Source organism: Azolla caroliniana, unplaced genomic scaffold (genome assembly GCF_043228905.1).
Source record: "Azolla caroliniana isolate FFs.n. ecotype wild unplaced genomic scaffold, voAzoCaro1.0.p SCAF_9, whole genome shotgun sequence".
NCBI lineage: Eukaryota > Viridiplantae > Streptophyta > Polypodiopsida > Salviniales > Salviniaceae > Azolla > Azolla caroliniana.
In genome coordinates, this window is record NW_028230444.1 from 596,172 (window position 1) to 615,531 (window position 19,360).

The following is a 19,360-nucleotide window of genomic DNA, read 5'->3' on the forward strand; positions in this document are numbered from 1 at the left end:
AACTCTTTTTTTTACCAAAAAAAATGTTCAATGGAATTCTGCGTCTTTCACTAGTTTGCCTCTATAATGTGTACTACACACACACACACACACACACACACACACACACAAAAAAAACTCTTTGCTTTTGAGATGAAGGTGTGTTGCCAATAACAAGCATGTTGGTACTATGGCTCGGCTCGGCTCGGCTCATCGCGCACATTATACGGTTCTCATAATTACTCATTTACTTAGTAGCACCTTCTCTTAAGCAATGCATGGACTAGTCACTAGACCCATACAGTGATGGACGGACGCCCACCCAGACAAAGAAACCAATCATTTCTTCTATGCACTACACAATGTACTTATTTATCAAAATGTTGGGATCGCCAACTTAATTAATAATCACATTATGGACACTACACAATGTATCAAAACGTTCCGATCGCCAACTTAATTAATAATCTCATTATGGACACTACACAATGTATCAAAACGATCGGATCGCCAACTTAATTAATAATCTCATTATGGACACTACACAATGTATCAAAACGATCGGATCGCCAACTTAATTAATAATCTCATTATGGACACTACACAATGTATCAAAACGATTGGATCGCCAACTTAATTAATAATCTCATTATGGACACTACACAATGTATCAAAACGTTCCGATCGCCAACTTAATTAATAATCACATTATGGACACTACACAATGTATCAAAACGTTCGGATCGCCAACTTAATTAATAATCTCATTATGGACACTACACAATGTATCAAAACGTTCGGATCGCCAACTTAATTAATAATCTCATTATGGACACTACACAATGTATCAAAATGTTCGGATCGCCAACTTAATTAATAATCTCATTATGGACACCAAGTACCTCTCATTACTACTAAAGAGAGTACACATGTCTCCATAATAATAGTCAGAATCAACAATTCATCATGTCATCGGAGCGGTGTGATGTGATGTGATGGGGGGTTTGAGTCACCCTTCTGGGAATAGGCCCACAAGCCAACTAGCACCCTCTTTAAAGTCATAATATTTTCTTTTTAAGGCTGTCACAATGCTGTCTTTTATTGGCGATGATAAATAGTCTCTCTCTTATCTCTTAGAAGTGGCGACAATGCTGTCTTTTGCTCAAATGTAGTATTTTTTTAGTGATGAATCAAATGTAGTCTATCGTTTAGTTGGAACCAAATGATCGTAACCTTTTTAACAATGACACGAATGAAGTGACAATTTAGCCTTTATAAAGGGTAACAACATTACATAAATGTAGTATTTCTTTAGTGATGAATCAAATGCAATTTAGTGTAGTTGGCACAAAATGATTGTAGCCTTTTTATCAATGGGATAAATCTAGTTGGGTTGGCAGCAACTGGAATTCTTCATGCTTGGCCCTTTTATTATGAACCTAAAAGTATTGCACATTATTATGAGCCTAAAAGTGTTTGTGCAACTCCAAAATAAATAGTTGTTTAGGAATGGGACGACACCTACCTAATGTAGCAAAAAGAAAAAGAAAAATGGGGAATCGTGCGAAGTTTGGTAGCTCTAACATGACAATTGTGCATGTGCAATGAGGATTTGGGAATTCTTGCCTTAGTGTCAATGTGTGAAGAAACTTATGAATAAATCTATAGCATGACAAGGGGATCAATATATAACAAAGCCATCATTGTACATCATTGTAAAGATGTGCGATGGAATTGGCTTGGTTGTTCATCAATCCACATCCACCCCGAAGAAGATTTCGAAGTTTTTGTATGCACATTGGATCCATACATTGGTTCTATTAAATACCCAACAATATTGAAACATTTCCATGAATGAAGGGAGTACATCAAGTCTAAATCATCAGGTGTTAAGTCTTAAATAATTAGGTATTAAATCTAAACTAGATTGTAGATAATGTGATTCTATCACCATCAATGTATTGAATGCACCCTTCTTGTTCAGATACAACTACACTTCTGAAGCCTATGGCTCAATATAGTTGTGGCTTTTGGTTATAACAAAGTCGTCATCGTGAAGTGGAGTTTCAGGTATAACAAAGTCATCACGGTGAAATGGTGCCACTAGCAAGTTGATGTATATGGGACTCGGGAGGACGGTTCTTTTTAATTGTAAAGAAGAGAATACTACATTTCCGTTACCTATGGGTAATGTTTGGACTTCCCTTTTAAAGATTATGTAGAAAACGACAAGAGGGTTCTATTTTTTTGAAAACATATGTTTTTCATGAAATGTCCTACTCAAAATGCTATATTTCCGATCTTATTTCAACATTGCAAAAATAAATAATCAAAACTTCTATATTAAGCCTAAAACATAGGAAACGTTCTCCACACAAAGTGATGAGGAAAAAGTCATTCCAACGTGGTTCCATTGAGGGTTTTGAAGATGCTAAACAAATTGCTACATTATCTACATACAAGAAAACAAGAGTTACGTTACAAACAAAACGTCAATTGATAAATTCAACACACTAGATGATGAACATTAGGCTTGAGTGAGACCCAGGCTTTTGAGCATGAAGCTTAATCATAGAAAATTAAGTGTCCTCTTTATTGGTACTAAATGTAAGAATCATCTCGGTCTCATGTACTAACCCTCCTTCGTTCCCTAGCTCATAAAACAACAAAAGGCATATACTTTGTTGAAGCCGGTTGGAACTTATTTGTATTATAAATTATGGAACAACATAGTGTGGCTTGTGGGGAAATACCAACTTAGGAAGCCTCTAACAAATCGTGCATCTCAAAGGCTCGATAGCAAGGGACATGTCTACATAAATCTACCTCTAGTAATGTGATTGCCTCCGAAAACAATCAAGGGAGGAGAAGCTCAAGGATTACAAGGTGAGCAAATGAAATACCTAAAAATAATGCCCACAAAGTGCTAGAGAATATAGGTCCTATGTAGTGAAATTGTTATCAAGGGTCATAATGGACGGGTGACATTGATCACAATGAGTCCAATCCCATTTGTTATAGGGCCACACTAAGCCAATTGTACTTACTACTACCTATTGGGGAGACTAGGGGATTGATTAGTCACCGAACAATGGAGGAAGGAACATGTAAATGGAAATGGAAAGATTGTTAGATGGGTTATGTCTATCCCTTTTCTCGCCTCGTCCTCGTCCTCTCTCTCCCTTTTCCTTTTCTTGTTCTTTTTTTATCCCTCTTGCTTCTTTTTGTAATGATTACTAAGTTGTTGATGTGCATGAGGATGAATGTGGGGTTGCCATAACAAACTCAATTGCTCACATGGCGTTTGAACATATATGCTCTGGGGCCACTTGTGTACATGAAAGATCACCTACCTTTGTGGTAAGATTATAATCACCGTTTCTCATATGCAAGAGACATACTCTTGTACTCGATGTAAATGATATATATCATACCCACCGCCATCATGACAAGTAGAAAGATTGTGGTGGTCCTATACAATCCAAGAGACCCCCCCCCCCTTTTGTTGTACGAATTGTTTATTATAGTTCATTGTATAGTTTATTAACATTTGATTAAGAACACCATCAAGGTAATTTTCTTCCGTTTTGTTAGTACAAAATTCTTACCTTTCATATTCTCTCTCTCTCTCTCTCTCTCTCTCACACACACACACACACAACACGTATGTTATTTAATCTATTTCACATTGTAGAGCTATATTCTCTAGTTATTTACATCATATATTCATCAACAAAAGCCTCTTATGTTGCTTGTCTGTTATTCTTAAACTCGCCCTTTCGTTGAAAAGCTAACTCATGAGTCAAAGTGAAGAGGAAGACAAGAAGAAGGAGAAGAAAATGCCATCAATCATGACCAATCAAAATGGAAATCTCCCTCCTAAGCGAGGAGAAGCTTCATTGAAGAAAACTTTACATTGTAGGACATGGATCTTGGGTTTATATTGACTAAAACCTTGACACCATGATAACATTGTAGCGCATCAAAGGCCACTAGGACAGATAGGAAAATCCATTGTGTCATCCTAAATCAAGGACATCATATATCCTCTCGAAGAGAGAAAGACTTGCATCAAGCAAGCCTGATAATGCTTGGTGCGGCTATGTTGCTTATATATGTAAAAAGCGAGCTTGTGAGAAGCAGAGAATTGCAATCTGCGAAGAGCCCGAGTGCGAGTGTGATGTCAAAGTAAGCATAAGAGTGATGCCGAGTCTGATTCGATGAGAGCTAAACAAAAGAATTGCACCGTTTAGTAGGCATCATTATGAAGGACAACTCAACCTTGAGTGTTCAGTTGGGGGGTGGGGGGGTGCCAAACTAAGCAGTGTTTCATAAGAGGGTGTGAGGTTTTGGAGATGAGCCAGGGTGGATTATTTCATATAGATGGTCAAGGACTCAAGAGTCAAGGATGAGAATGAATTCATTATAGGTACTTGTATAGGGGTAGGTCTCATACTTGAAGTCTCATCTCCTCTTATGAGAATACGAAGGGTATATCTGAGATTAAATGAAACGGAAGCCCCTAAGGGGAAGGGCACCCGCGGAGATATAAATATACAAAAACCTTCCAAAAACTCAGACAAGAAAGAAGGCCGGCGATGGCGACTCAAGCTCGTCCTTCCCTTCCCGAAGTCGGATGGGACAGGTAAACAAACTCTCCTGCTAACACAGAAACAGAAACAGAAACAGAAACAGAAATAGAAACAGAAACAGAAACAGAAACACAGACAGATTAGACATAAAAAGTAGCAGCGAACGAGCAATGGTGTCCCCATGCGATGTCTCCATTACCATCTTTATTTTTTCCCCCTCTTTGTTTAACAGGCTGTAATCTCTATGATTAATGTTAACTTGGCATTCCAGATTGGACAAGACGAAGTTTTATGTGGTGGGGGCCGGCCTCTTCTCCGGAGTTTCCATTCTTCTGTTCCCCATCTCGGTGGTGAAGACGAGAATGCAGGTGGCTTCAGGCAAAGGGGAAGTTGCAGCGGGCGCAGGAGCTGTTATGAGGAGCATAGTGAGAGTTGATGGGATTCGTGGTCTATACAGAGGGTTCGGCACTGTCCTGTTTGGCACCATTCCCAGTAGAATTGTAATGCTCACTAGCTTGGAGACCACCAAATTAGCAGCCTCAGATTTCACGAAGAACCTTGGTATGTCTGAAGCTGTGCGAGTCCCTCTGGCCAATGGCATTGCTGGCCTCGTCTCCTCTCTGCTCTCCCAATCCGTGTTTGTGCCAATTGATGTGGTGTGTATAGATTCTACCTTCTCATACATGTAAATCAAACTATACTTATATGAAAGTCTTTTCGTACTGATAATGAATAAAGTGAAGATAGTAGATGTTGAGGATGATGCTGTCTGAATCTTGACATTTATGAAAGAAGATCTCAAGATGAAAAAACCTACCTTTTTTACACTCCCAAAAGAAAAAAAAACAAGCATATCCATTGGACATATAAATTAAGCTATGAAATCCAACATTGAAATGATTGTTTCTAATGTATGCATCATGGTCTTCAAGGAGATGAGCCATGAAACCCAATTGTACCACCAGTGGTCCTAATGTATACACATGATGTACATGTCTAAAGCTCGTCTAGATCTATAATTGAAAATATTACAAGAATAAATACTAGAAATGTTTTAATATCTGGCCTCAACAATGTCAATTGAAAGGTTAGGCCGTTATTCTATTAAGATTCTCATGATAGAGCCATAACTGGAAGGTTATAACATTCCAAAGGCAATGACATTCACTTTAGATCAGCATTGAAAATCCCCAATTATTTATATAGTCACGTTTTAAAAGATAGACTTAGATAGGGTCAAACATAAAATGGTCAAGGACACAAGCAATATTCATTGGTTTCATTTCATTTTAAAGAACATGGATCAATTCCATAAAATAAATAAGTGCGTAATTATATGTGGTCAGTACATGACCAGTGATTAGCACCCTTTTCAGCATTTCTTTTGTTGATACTTAAATGGAAGATAATACATTATACAATAAGATAGAACTCAAACCCTGGAAACATTGCCAACAACCCCATTCCACTAAAACTAAATTTTGAGTCCTGTATCAAAAGAGAGGCTGGTTTGGATACTACATGTCTTTCTCATGTTGGTAAGTGTCACTCCTTCAGAAAACATCCTAGCCCTCTTGCTTATCCACTAAGTCATAACGTTTAAGTGACTTTATAATGCACAAGTTTACAAATGGGGGGCCAAACACCTATAAGAACCCAGAGTCACTTACAAATTTTAAGCGACTTTGAAGTAGGCTAACTTAGAGTGACTTTATAATGCACAAGTTTACAATTGGAGGGCAAACACACATAAAACCCCAGAGTTACTTACAATTTTTAAGTGACTTTGAAGTAGCCTAACTTAGAATGACTCTATGAAGCACAAGTTTACTTAAAGTGACATGAGAACTTAATGCTCAGCATTGTCTCCTTGATGCAAGTAAAAGTAAAAAAAAATAGAAGTAATTATTAGGTAATTATTAAGAGGATGACCCTTGAGAAAATGTTTTCCTCATGAATAGCAATATAGATGGAGAAGCAGCACCATAGTCTAGAAGTAAGGATGATTTTGATGAGATGTTGCAGTAATTTCTCATGGAGCATGATATTAATATCTACCTGTTAGAGATTTATTCTAATATAAGCATGTAAATAAGGAAATAGAGAAGATAATAAAGGATGAGTTTCACGAGATATTGTATTAATTTATCATAGAGCATGGTATTAATATCTAGATGTTAGAGGTTTATTCTAATGCAAGCATGTAAATAAGGACATAAATAAGATAATAATAGGAAGTATTGTCACCTTTTAAGTGGGTTTTTATTGACTATATTAGGTATTGGGGGATGTGGTTTAATTGGAACATGAGAAATGGGTTCTTGTTTGATGGACTTCATGGGGTAAAACAACAACTGTGTAGAATGAAAGGGGAGTTGATTTGACAATTTTTGCAACTATGTTGGGTGGGGACGTTGTTGCAAGATGAGGTAGAGTTATGTCATCTAGTATTACAACACTTGAGAGGGTTTACCTTGCCATATCACTACTAATGAAGTAGTGGAGATAGCATGGTTGTATTATCATCTTGTTTTAATAACAAGCATACATTTACGAAAAGAAAGAAAGAAAGAAGGGTGCCAATCCACCCGACATCCCCGAGCATAGGGAATAAGATGAACCTGAGCCTTCAACAACATCCCATACCATTGCATCTGAACCTTGAAGAGCATCCCATACCATTGTTGTGGGCCGTGGCTTTGAGTCGTACCTGGTGCTGGTGCGCGCTCGCCATAGGAGTCTGATCACCACGAGATCACAGACTCGACGTAGTCGAATAATGCCCCAATGAGAATAGCAAGGCCTCATATTTATAGCCAAACCCAAGGGCCCCAGGCAGGTTCACACTTGACCCTTAAGGGTTGTCTCAATCCCTAGGATTAGAAGTAATCCTCCCTTTACATTCTTGAGTAACCCTCACACTCTTATCCTCATGTGTAGAAAACTATGGTACAAACTACCACAGGATAAGTTATGGTTATGCCCATAACACTAGCTCTTGTAGAGGGATGATCGATATGTCCTGAACTTTCCCAAAGCATGTCAGTTGAATACCTTTTCTCAATGAGATGTAAATTGCGATGAAAATAAACAAGCCACTCTAGTTGTGTTGTATTTAAGCTCACTTGAGAAGGATGGGAAGTCACATTTGATTTTAAATTTATCCACCATAGTTTATACATACAACATCCTGATCAATACAATGACTCAAGAAGAGCATGATGTCCATGTTTGGTTTATCCGACATTGTAGAAGCTCGTCGGTGCACCCATCTTTTTTGTTAGAAAGAGAGATGGTTCTCTTTGTTTGGTCATGGAGTATCAAGTACTCAACAAGGTCACAATTGAATTAGATATGTTTTGCACCTCACCGAGGGCCTTTAGAGCATCTCAGTGGAGGAAAATACTTTACAAAGCTAGATCTTTGTAGTGTATTCAACCTTGTGTGGATTTGCCCAAGAGATGAATGGAATATTGCTTTATATGGACATTTTGAATGCGCAGCTATGTTTTTTCGTCTCATGAATGTATCACTAATTTTTCAGCATATGGTGAATGACATTTTCCAGGACCGTATTGAGGTAAAGAATAGAAATAGCGTATCTTGTGCCTATACCACTATTATCCTTGGACTTCATGCATCTATGGCACATACAACCATCTAGCCTTAACTCCAATCCACCAACATGTTGCACAGAATTCATTTCCATTATTGTCATGGGCTGTGATGGAAGATGCAGAACATAGCAGTCCATTCCTGCTGACTATAGGGGCCACACTTGGGGTGGCAATACTTCCTCTTGGGGAGAATGGGGTAGATTGATACCCATCATACTTTGATGGCTAGCTGGGTTAGCATCATGCAAGAAAGGTGATTTGTAATTACACTTACATGACAAGATTAATATACTAGCTAATAGAGGGTGGTTAGTCACTCAGGCAATTGACCTGTAAGCAGATACATGTGTATATGGGTATATGCTAAAACAGAATCAAAGGGGAAGTGACATTAGGATTGAAGGTCATTCCAAATAATAAAATCCTGACATAAATGCTGCCACTAGACAACAGAAATGAGAAGGAAATTGAATGGAATAAAATTTTAAACAATTCCTGGAACCTGTAAGGGTTAGGACTGATGTCAATAGGGCTAAGGAATACTCAGGATTCACCCTAGTATAGACCCTTTAGATGCAATAATGGAGCTATGGTAAAAAAGATAGATAGAGAGAGAGAGAGAGAGAGGGAGGGAGAGAGAGGGAGGGAGAGAGAGGGAGAGAGAGAGAGGGAGGGAGAGAGAGGGAGAGAGAGAGAGGGAGAGAGAGAGAGCAATAGTTGGAGGAGCTCACCTTGAAGTGAGATCCAAAAGTTTTTAACTTATGTTTTATATGGCCCATTTAAGGTTTGCCAAGTTCACACTGAACTTGGCCCAAAAATAACAAAAAGGTGATGACTGACTTTTGGCCTTAATAAATAGGCCTATATATATGTACACACTATAAGGGGGTCATTTAGGGCCTTTACCCCAACAGGACCTTCCCAAATTCCAAACACATGCCACAAAAAATCCAGCTACAAAAAACTGAAAGAAGGTTGAAAAAAGTGGAAAAATGGCCAATATTTTTTAGTAAAATATCTTGATCAAAACTGTTGGTAATAGCAGATTTATGTGTATGAGCCAATATTTTATACTCATCATCATGGCTTTCCCTTTCTTATTTTTCTTAATTTCATTATGTATCACTTACTCGGATTTGAACTGAAAGGGTTGGGATTTGTGTGAGTTTCTTTTGTTGGATTATGCCATGATAGTTAACAGTTCTATCGTTGTCATTCTGAGTTAAAAGTTGTTGTTTTAATATTCAGATTAGTCAAAGACTTATGGTACAAGGTACACCTGATGCAAAAAAGTACTCTGGTGGACTAGATGCTGCACGCAAAATTCTCAAAGCTGATGGAGTTCGTGGACTTTACAGAGGTTTCGGGCTGTCTGTTATGACTTATGCACCAACTAGTGCAGTATGGTGGGCTTCATATGGTGGTGGCCAGAGGTTGATATGGAAGTAAGGAAACATTGGTCCCCAATCATAAGATATTCACGAACTGAAGGCCTTACTCTCTGTTTGTATGCCATTTCCTTACAATCTGCATTTGTTTTGTTTGTTAGATCTGCACAACGTATTCTCGCTTTTTGATGGTATATGGATTACATTAACTACAAAATGCTGTTGTGCCCAATATATGGAGAAGAGAAAAAATGGCTAAGACATGTGGGTGGCTTTTTAATACAGAGCAGGATGACATATACATGTATGCCCATAGTCTGGCCTGCAAGTTGTCTATAAAACGATCCTTAATTCACAAGGTGAAACCATAGAGATGATTAAGCCACATTTTGATGCACTATGGTTCATTTAATGAGATTAATATAATATATACTCTTTTACGAATACATAAAGATGGCCACAGCCATATGACTATGCTTTCTAGCAGAGCTGGATATCATTCACCTCATACAAAGTTATATTTAAAGTATTTCAAATTTCTGCAGGATAGTAATCTGAGCCGAAACTTGAGAGCAGAGAAGATGATAACATCTCCATATTGATGCATTGGGATCCAATATACTGAGCTTTGAAATATATGATTCCTATATATGCATTACAGATAAGCCCAGTGGGAAATGACCAAAAATGCTTCCTTCATGAAATCTATTCTAACCCCTCTCAGGTTGGTTAGCTTGAATTGTGTTCTTGGGATCATCTTTGAATGTTGATTGTTTGAACTTTGATAATTATCTTCCGGCGTTCTATTGGAGCCCACTAGGTCCTATGTTCGTTAACCTGTCGTAATTTTACAGTCCTGCTATTTTTCTGTCATAATTTTACAGGTAGTGCTATTGTGGACGAATAGTCCTGCTTCTATGCCTGTGTTATTATTAGTCTTCCTGCAGAGCGCACTAGGTTCCATGCTTGCTATTGTGATCATTTTATGTTTCATTTTTCCTTTGGAGATGATAGTGGATGAAGCTTCCGGCAAATTTAGCACAAGTTCAAATATGCGGTTGCTGGTGCGCAATGACTCTTGTATGAAATATGAGACCCCAGGAGAACGTGACAACATTTATTCCCTGAAGACAGGGTTTTGTTAGTCATAGCCATGGCATTTGTGTCTATTTATTGGCAGAGCCATAAGGGGAGCTCAACCGAAGAACTATTCAGTGAACTATACGAATGTCCAATTAACACTATTTACATTATTTCTTTTTGAAAGCACAAATATCTAATGCTGAACATGGTAGCTAGTGACTTGATAGAAATAAAGGCAGTTCCTAATAATAGAAATCATTTTTCCTACATGAAGAAAATGTTGGCCTGCCATTACCTTTGGTAGGAAATGCGTTTCCTAACTAGTCACAAGATAATGAATTGGAACCTGGAAAAGGTGGACAACCGGCGAGAGTAGTAGAGCAATTGCTCCATACTGTCTAACAGCAAGAGACCACCTAGGTGTTAGAAAATTACTGGAAATTATACCCTAAAAACAGGGAGGGCTGAAGAGGTCATAGTTATTAGGAAACATGCATTTTATGTATAGAATATGTTTTAGAATACTCCAAAGTATTCCACATGTATTCTACGTTTAGGAGGGGAATTTAAATTCTACAAGCAGAGCTGTATTCTATTCTAATACCTGCCATTTTATTGGACAGCTTGGTATGGAGGGAAATCACCTTTGCGTCTACTCCAGCTAAAAATTTAAACGTCATGTTTTGTAGTATATGTAATTGATTATTGGACCCTTTTGATATGTAGTTGCAGCACCTCTGTTATGAAACCAACATGAGCTTGCAAGTTTCTCAGTTTTGAGGCTGATTAGAATGTGAAGAACTTGGGATAGGCTTATTGGAAGGCTACTCAGTCCCTCAGGCAATTGAGTTTTTCTTCACTTTTAGAAAGCATAAGCTCTGTAAATGATACTGTTTCTTCACCCTCAAACTGCAGAACACTAGCCTTGCTGCTGGTCTCACTAGGTGATCAATAATTATGTAGGATTCTGTTGACTCTTTATTATCAGACAGTGATGGTTCCCACCACCCTTCAAATTGCACGCAAGGACCAGTGTCACTCAGAAGTCGTGAGCAGCGTGGCTATTTTATTGAGATTAGAATGTAGCCCATAATAAAATTTTCCTCTTTTGCTCTAGTAAGAAGCCTATGTATCCCACATATCTTTAAATGTACACACATGTGATCAGCTGTGGCATGCAAACAAGACTATGAAAATGGGTTTTACGACACTCGAATAAATAATCATACTGATACAGTCGTAACAGTCCTCTCTGAAATCCTTTTGCAGAGGTTTGGGATACAACCAGGCAGATGGTGATGAGGCCAAACCAAAGCAATGGCAAGTTGTTTTAGTTCAAGCGGCAGGAGGAATTATTGCAGGTGCTGTAGCATCAATCGCAACTACTCCGTTAGACACGATCAAAACTCGTCTTCAGGTCAAACAAAGATCTGTTTCATACATTAAGAGTAAATTTAAAGCAAGCTTTTTTTCTCACCACTTCATATTCACAGGTAATTGAAACAACAAAGAGACCCACCATTTTGTCTACAGTTAAAACACTTCTAAAAGACCATGGACTGAAAGGATTTTACAGGGGACTTGGTCCGCGATTTGCAAGCATGTCAGCCTGGGGTACATGCATGATTGTGTCATATGAGTTTTTAAGTATGTGAATGCAGCCCTTCATTTTTTGGATCCTAAGTTCATTTATGAAACATGTAGTCAATTATGGTATTATACATGGAACTAACAAATGTTTTCATTTGGGTGATATGACCTTGTAACAGAACGACTATCTGCAAAACAAGAAACTTGAGATATTGCTTGTTCTATTTATATACTAGCAAAAGATAGATATATTTCATAAACGTTTTATTGGCTGCAATCATAACCCAAATCTGGTATCTGTAACTATTGGACAGAATATATTCATGTACGACATAATAAAGGTAAACCGAAATGTTCGATTCTATGTATATTCCGGATCTCTAGAACTTTCAGTGATTGATTAATTTTGTCATTTGTTATGCAGCTGTTTTGAAGATGGAAGATGCCAAACAATTTGTTGGAGATGGTGGCATGTACATTTATCATCTACAAGGTGGCCAATATACATAGAAAGTTAAGAATCATAGGCTTAGGAAAATTACGCAATGACATTCCGTCATTATTGGACAGAACATACATACACACACACACATGTGATAAGACTGCAGTACAAAATGGTCCTAATTTTTGTTGGGAGTATATAACATTAAATTTAGCATGAAGGTGCTATGCTTTCAATCTTTTAACAAAAGACTCCTCCTTTAAATAGATGCCTCAACGTACTTATTTATTTAATTTAATGGTCTCGTTATTTCAAGTTAAACTGCATCAAAAATTGAAAAGGCTGTTCAATGAAAGCACTTTTGCCTAATGCATGGGCACTCTTTGTGCATGGTCATTGAAGATTTTGTCAAAACATTGTTGTGAGCAAAGAATGAAATCCAGTTAATGTAGCATGAGCTTTTTATGGGTATGTATTAACTATTGTTATGCTATTATGGTTTCGACCTAGGGGAATTTTTGTGCGAACAAGTATCAACGAACCATCAGAGTGGTTGGCTAACTAATGCAGTACATGGGTTACTAAGTTAAGTTTAGCAATCATGATATATTGTAACAACTTGGATAATGGTGCTAAGGTTTGCCAAATGCAAGCTGCCAAGCTGTACTTGTATCTACTCATGTAGGAGGACATGAATATATGTCTCTTTGTTGTATAATTCTTATGTTGTAATCAAGCTTCAAATGGTGCAAAACCAAAAGCATTATGGGCTTCTTTGAACCTCTTCCCACTCACATTAAGACTAAGGAAGTACTCCCCTTGTTTGACAAGTTATTAGAGCATACTAGCTTTCTCCTTCAACGTACATGCCACAAACTAAACATATTCATGTGTTTATTCAAATGATTTAAGTTGGTTGGACATGGCATCATTTGTATGAGGGATGGAAGTCATCACCTCCCCAATGCATCTAGTTGATTGCATGTAATATGACCAAAAAGATGCAAACAAGAATAGTGCAAGACAATTGGACAAAACTTAGTTCAAGGTTGTGTGGAACATGTAGAAATGGTAAGACATGATGCGAATTGCACAAAGCCAAAATCCCACCAGCCAATGATGGCCATAGCAACTTGAAAACAACATAATGACAAGATCGACATGGTTGAAACTTGAAACAACCAAGCCAAAAAACAAGTACTTCCATGCTAGCAAGGTCATAGAAATAGCGATTCTATCATGAACATGATCCAAACGAGATGAGGTCAAAGGGAGAGATTATGGTTGCACAAAGTTAGAAGAGATAAGGGATCAACTCATTGGGCGGGAGGTGGGCGCCTTTGGCTATGGGCGGCCGGGTGTGTATTATAGAGGAAGATAGATAGATAGAATAGAATAGAATAGATAGATAGATAGATAGGTGGATCCATAAAAGGATTTGAGCCCATCCCCATCCCATTTGAGGAGGATTTCCGATTGGAAGCTCCTGCCTTTGCTTTCTTTCGATATACATACATATACATACTTTGTTTTGTATATATACAGATTAGATCGCCATTCGGGCACTTGCCCATCCCCTTCAGATCGGCCATCTCGCTCTCTCCTCGTCTTTGATCTTCCCCGATCTGCTTCATGCTCCCAGATCTGGACCTTCCTTCTCCCGCATCCTTCCATTTTCTCATCTAGTTCTTTCCTTGTGATCAGTCAGAGGTTGATTGATCCATGGATTCCGATGTGGGCAAACTCTTCATTGGTGGCATTTCCTGGGAGACAAGTGAAGAGACGCTTAAGAGCTACTTCGAAGCCTATGGAGATGTCATGGAGGCTGTCATTATGAAAGACAGAGCCACTGGTAGGGCTAGAGGCTTTGGATTTGTCGTCTTCTCTGATCCCCTTGTTGCTGACAGAGTTGTTCAGGAGAAACACACCATTGATGGCCGCCAAGTATGAATCCGTCTATTTTGAACGCTCTCTCCTTCAATAAATGAGGTTAATGTAACTTTGTTATATGCATTCATTTCTTTGTTTCGGATTTAGGTCGAAGCGAAGAAAGCGGTGCCCCGCGATGAGCAGCAAAATGGCGGTGCCCGCAATATGGCCGTTGGTGCCAGTAGTGGCCCTAATTCTGTGGCCAGAACGAAGAAGATTTTTGTGGGCGGCCTGGCTGCCACCGTGTCCGAACATGACTTCAGGAAATATTTCGATCAGTTTGGATCCATTGCGGATGTTGTTGTGATGTATGATCATGCAACCCAACGGCCTCGCGGCTTTGGATTCATCACTTATGACTCTGAAGATGGGGTTGAGAGGGTTCTTCAAAAATCCTTCCATGAGTTGAAGGGGAAGATGGTGGAGGTGAAGAGAGCGATCCCGAAGGAAATGTCACCGAGCCCGATCCGTAGCAATGGTGGTGGACCTTCATTTGGATATGGACACTTCAATCAAAGTCCAATCGGACCCTTTGCATCTAGAATGGACAGCAGGTACAGCCCTTCTCCAGGGACTGGTTTCTCGCCTTATGGGGCAGTAGGGTATGGAAATAGTAGCTCTAGGAACAGCTTCATCAACGCGATGAATGCTGGTTACAACAGTGGCTCTTATGGTGGAGCAAATACACCTTTTGGAAGAAATTTTGGACCTGTACCGAGTTCAAGTATTGGATTTAGGGCAGGTGGTTATGGTTCAGGTAGTGGTGGTTATGGAGTGAGTGGAAGCACACCAGGAAGGAATCTTTGGAGTACTGGACCCATGACCTATGGTAGTAATAACTTGGTAAGTGGCTATGGTTACAACAGGGGATCTAGCATTGACACTTATAGTGGTGGTGGATTGGGTTCCTGGCCATCGGGTCAGAATCCTAATAGCAATAGTGGATATGGTGGCAGCAATGTGAGTTATGGATCTACTGATGGTGCCTCCTATGGATCTAACAATGTGGGTTACAATGGAAGAGGGAATGGCTATGGAAGCTCCTCAGGTATATATAGTTCATTAGGCAGCCCAAATTCTGGAGGCGGTGATGGTACCTATGAAAGTAACTATAATAGAGAGATGTACAATAGTTTTGGGTATAGAGAACGTTCACAGAAAACGTTGATTGGGACTGATCCCTTCAGCCCATCTGCTATTGGAGGATCGGGATTCAGAGGCTATGGTTTAAGTGACAATGGCAATGAATTTGTAAGTGGAGCATACACTGCTAGTCCTTTTGTCGCTGCAAGGCAATCTCAACGAGGTCAGTGTATTATTTTCAAACTCTGTAATGTGATAAAGATGCATATATTTTTAACTTCTAGTCTTGTTTGCAAAATTGAAGGTATTGAAAATGTGTGGTTCTAATGTATAACAACTTGAAATGGCCATTTTATATATTACCTTCTAGTTATAGTTTCAGCTGATAAGCTCAGCCATAATCTGTTGCATTGATTCCGAATGTTCACCAGCGTAATGACAATGTCAGGATGTGTATAATGAGTGGCCTTGCTCTCCGAGCCATATTCTTTATATGATATACAAAGCACAAAGGACCTTATTCTGTGATATGACCTAGGCATCAAACCAAGGTAGCATAGACATCGTTAGCTGCTTCTCTTCCTCTGCTTATTTGAATTTCACAACTTCAGTTTCATCGTAGCCCTATCAGATTTTGATTCATTTGAATCTGTCAATTTTTTGTGGAATTTACATGGATAAATAACATGGGACAGACATTTATTTCCTTATGTTTATTTTCCATATTTCTATAAGAAACATACATCAAAAGATTCATGGCAAGTGGGTTCTTGAGTGAACTGGATCTGCAAACCTTGGCACATTGTAGCCCTACTTATTTGAATTTCACAACTTCAGTTTCATGATAGTCTAATCAGATTTTGATTAACTTGAATCTGTGTGGAATTTACATGGATAAATTACATGGGACAGACATTTATTTCCTCATGTTTGTTTTCCATATTTCTATAAGAAACATACATAAAAAGATTCATGGCAAGTGGGTTCTTGAATGAACTGGATCTGCACACCTTTGCACATTGTATTTATGGTAGCTATGAATGCATGTGGGAGGTTTGACTGGATCATGCAAAAAGAATACCCTCCGATATTGTAATAATATACATACATTGCAAGTGTTTATGAACAGCACATTCTCATACTTTCTCTTCCCTCCCAACTGATAACTTTACTTAAACAACACATTATACTTGATGATATGATTGTTGAATACATCATTATATACATGGTCAGAGAATAGTTTTATCTGATCTGTGCTTTTGGTTTGTGCAGGGACGTCAAGTAATTAGGAGAATCATTTTGCCCCCTCATTGAAACAGGGGAGGGTGTTATTTGTAGGTACCGAATGCTGTAGGATAAAAGTTTTGGTCACTATAATGAAACCGTACATTTTGGGTGACTACCTCCCCTAGAGATATGTCATCCAAACACAACGAAGATATAAGGCTGCCCCAAATGGAGTCGAAAAGCATGGACCCTTACGGAAAACCCTTGTAAGAAAAGAAAAGGAAATCAGGGGCTACCGCTGCTTATAGTCCGAGTGTAACTCTACGTGTCTTCTGATGGCATGATAAGCATTTCACAGGATAATGCTGTGTAGGTTTCTTATCTTATTGAATTCTTTGTAGTATAAAGAAAAGAAAGGATTTACCTAGTTTTCTTTTCCTTTTGGTTCTTTCTTTAGTGGAGAGCCTAGTTAGGTTTGGAATGATGTATCTTACATAATCATGTCCAAGCAATAAATTATTAGCTGAGTGCTTGAGGTTTTTCCAGAGTGCTATTATTTAACTCATACTTTTCATGTCCTAAGACTACTTGTTTTTGGTCTAAAGTAACCATTTTCCATCACGGAATCTAGTTATCAAGTTTTGTATTTCAAGGTTGTGTTTGAGTTAATCAGCGACGAGTCTATCTTCATCACTCACACATTTGGATTAGGAATTTCTGTAACTTGGGGAAGAACCTCACTGGTGCTATGATTGTTTTGGGGTCTCATGTGATCTAGTACATACAGTGGTGATCATTCAACAACATTCTATATATCCGTATTTCTTAGTTCTCAAAATATATCTATCAACACTTGTCTAGCAATATTAGCACAACAGTATTGGGAAATGGCAAACATTAAAGCAAATGTGCAGTCCTCATGAACTTACATTTATTGATGAAAACGTGAAATTGAACAAAATGCAGAGTCATCACGAGACAGCCCATCTATTTGGTGAATATATACAGATCTATTAATGTGGAGCCTTCTTCAAACATGTTATATAACCAACTTTGGTTGGGTCCAACGTGAGGCATAAAATTTATCCTCAACTCTACTCTTATCTTGCAAAAAATTAGATTAAGCTTTATGTATAGGAGAGTCTATCCTTTCATCGGTTTAAGATGTCTTGTTTTAATTACTATTTAGATATACGTAATGGACTACAAAACCATATTCTCATTAAATTTGTTACATTATTGATATGGAACAGATGAACCTTGCACTTGCCCAATACAATGGATTTAAAATTTTTGATCAAGTTCATTGGATAGAAACTAGTCCTGATCTTTTCCATAGTATAATATAGTTGTCAAACATAAATTAGTAACGCATATCAAACCAATATGTAACATAACCTTGTGTTAATACCCTCGGGCCTCCACCATACGTTATCCCTTATAGCTACCGCATTTTGTTGAACGAATTTATTTGAATTCTTATCTAGTTGTGATAGGATTTCAAATCTATTGGGTTGGGTCACGCTACCAAGACTACTAGGACCGTTAGAAATGTCTCGACAACCAGAAACTTGTTTATTCATGGGTAGTTATTGGTTTACTTAACCTCTTGGTTTATGTGCACGGGACCACCACAATATATACATAGTTAGTTTAGCTCAATGTCATTGGTTCTAAGATTGTTGGGTGTAATTTCTTATACGTTTTGATTTGAGTAAATCCCAAGGTTGTCAAACATAACTTCTAACATGTTTTGATGTGCTAACCAGGTATATCACTCGGGGATACAACCAAGAAAGGGAGATGGTCATCTCAATGATCCTATCTTGTGCCTTGGCCAAGAGAACCTACATTTGACTAGCAAAAGCAACTACCTTTGGGTCCCATTTGGCAACCAATGTCCTCAAACCACTTGTAGATTTGAGCCGTCTCAATTACATCTATGTAGATATTAGTACACATGTATCGAAGATGCCTTTAATGATATTGTTCTAGATCCTACTTTTAGTTGAGGATTCGAGAATTCTTATGAAGATCCATATCAATTGAATTGACATGATGACCTACTCTTTGAATATTTTGGAGTTGGTTACTCGTAATTACTAGTGGTTGAACGCGTAATTATTAAAAGAGCCTAAGTTCTGAGTTGGGGATCATGTCTAGTTGTTAGAACACAATGTGAAGACCACCAAGCCATGTGAAAAGGTAAAGTATCAATGTCTTCGTCTATTTTCTATCCCTAACCAAATCAATGACATGCGTTTCATCTAAATCTCCTTTCCCATATGTTTCTTCATCTAGTGTTTCATGTATAAGCTTTGGAACGTTATGCTTTGAGATTTATTCTGTGTCACATATTCAGCTTGTTGATGGACTAGAAGAGTGCGAGGTTAAGCTATTTTGGACTCCAAACTCATGCATGACGAAAGA

General features: G+C 38.3%; 2 protein-coding genes across 2 annotated transcripts; both read left to right on the forward strand.

Annotated features, from left to right (window-relative positions):
* The first annotated feature begins 4,528 nt into the window (after positions 1 to 4,528).
* On the forward strand, positions 4,529 to 13,032 carry LOC147859699 (uncharacterized). Its single transcript, XM_087325035.1, has 7 exons — positions 4,529 to 4,624; positions 4,843 to 5,227; positions 9,437 to 9,633; positions 11,929 to 12,076; positions 12,153 to 12,306; positions 12,429 to 12,590; positions 12,674 to 13,032. The coding sequence occupies exons 1-6, from the start codon at positions 4,578 to 4,580 to the stop codon at positions 12,455 to 12,457; spliced, it is 960 nt and encodes a 319-aa protein (XP_087181161.1). The 5' UTR covers positions 4,529 to 4,577; the 3' UTR covers positions 12,458 to 12,590; positions 12,674 to 13,032.
* Positions 13,033 to 14,213: 1,181 nt separating this feature from the next.
* Positions 14,214 to 17,475, forward strand: LOC147859700 (uncharacterized). Its single transcript, XM_087325033.1, has 3 exons — positions 14,214 to 14,635; positions 14,729 to 15,926; positions 16,976 to 17,475. The coding sequence occupies exons 1-3, from the start codon at positions 14,414 to 14,416 to the stop codon at positions 16,990 to 16,992; spliced, it is 1,437 nt and encodes a 478-aa protein (XP_087181159.1). The 5' UTR covers positions 14,214 to 14,413; the 3' UTR covers positions 16,993 to 17,475.
* The last annotated feature ends 1,885 nt before the right edge of the window (positions 17,476 to 19,360 follow it).

Bases quoted from the DNA above. Each gene is read 5' to 3' on its own strand.
- LOC147859699 (XM_087325035.1), top strand. From the start codon at position 4,578: ATGGCGACTCAAGCTCGTCCTTCCCTTCCCGAAGTCGGATGGGACAG. The intron at 5,228-9,436 runs GTGTGTATAGAT...TTTAATATTCAG, and splicing joins TGTTTGTGCCAATTGATGTG to ATTAGTCAAAGACTTATGGT. The intron at 9,634-11,928 runs GTAAGGAAACAT...ATCCTTTTGCAG, and splicing joins GGCCAGAGGTTGATATGGAA to AGGTTTGGGATACAACCAGG.
- LOC147859700 (XM_087325033.1), top strand. From the start codon at position 14,414: ATGGATTCCGATGTGGGCAAACTCTTCATTGGTGGCATTTCCTGGGAG. The intron at 14,636-14,728 runs GTATGAATCCGT...TTTCGGATTTAG, and splicing joins ACACCATTGATGGCCGCCAA to GTCGAAGCGAAGAAAGCGGT.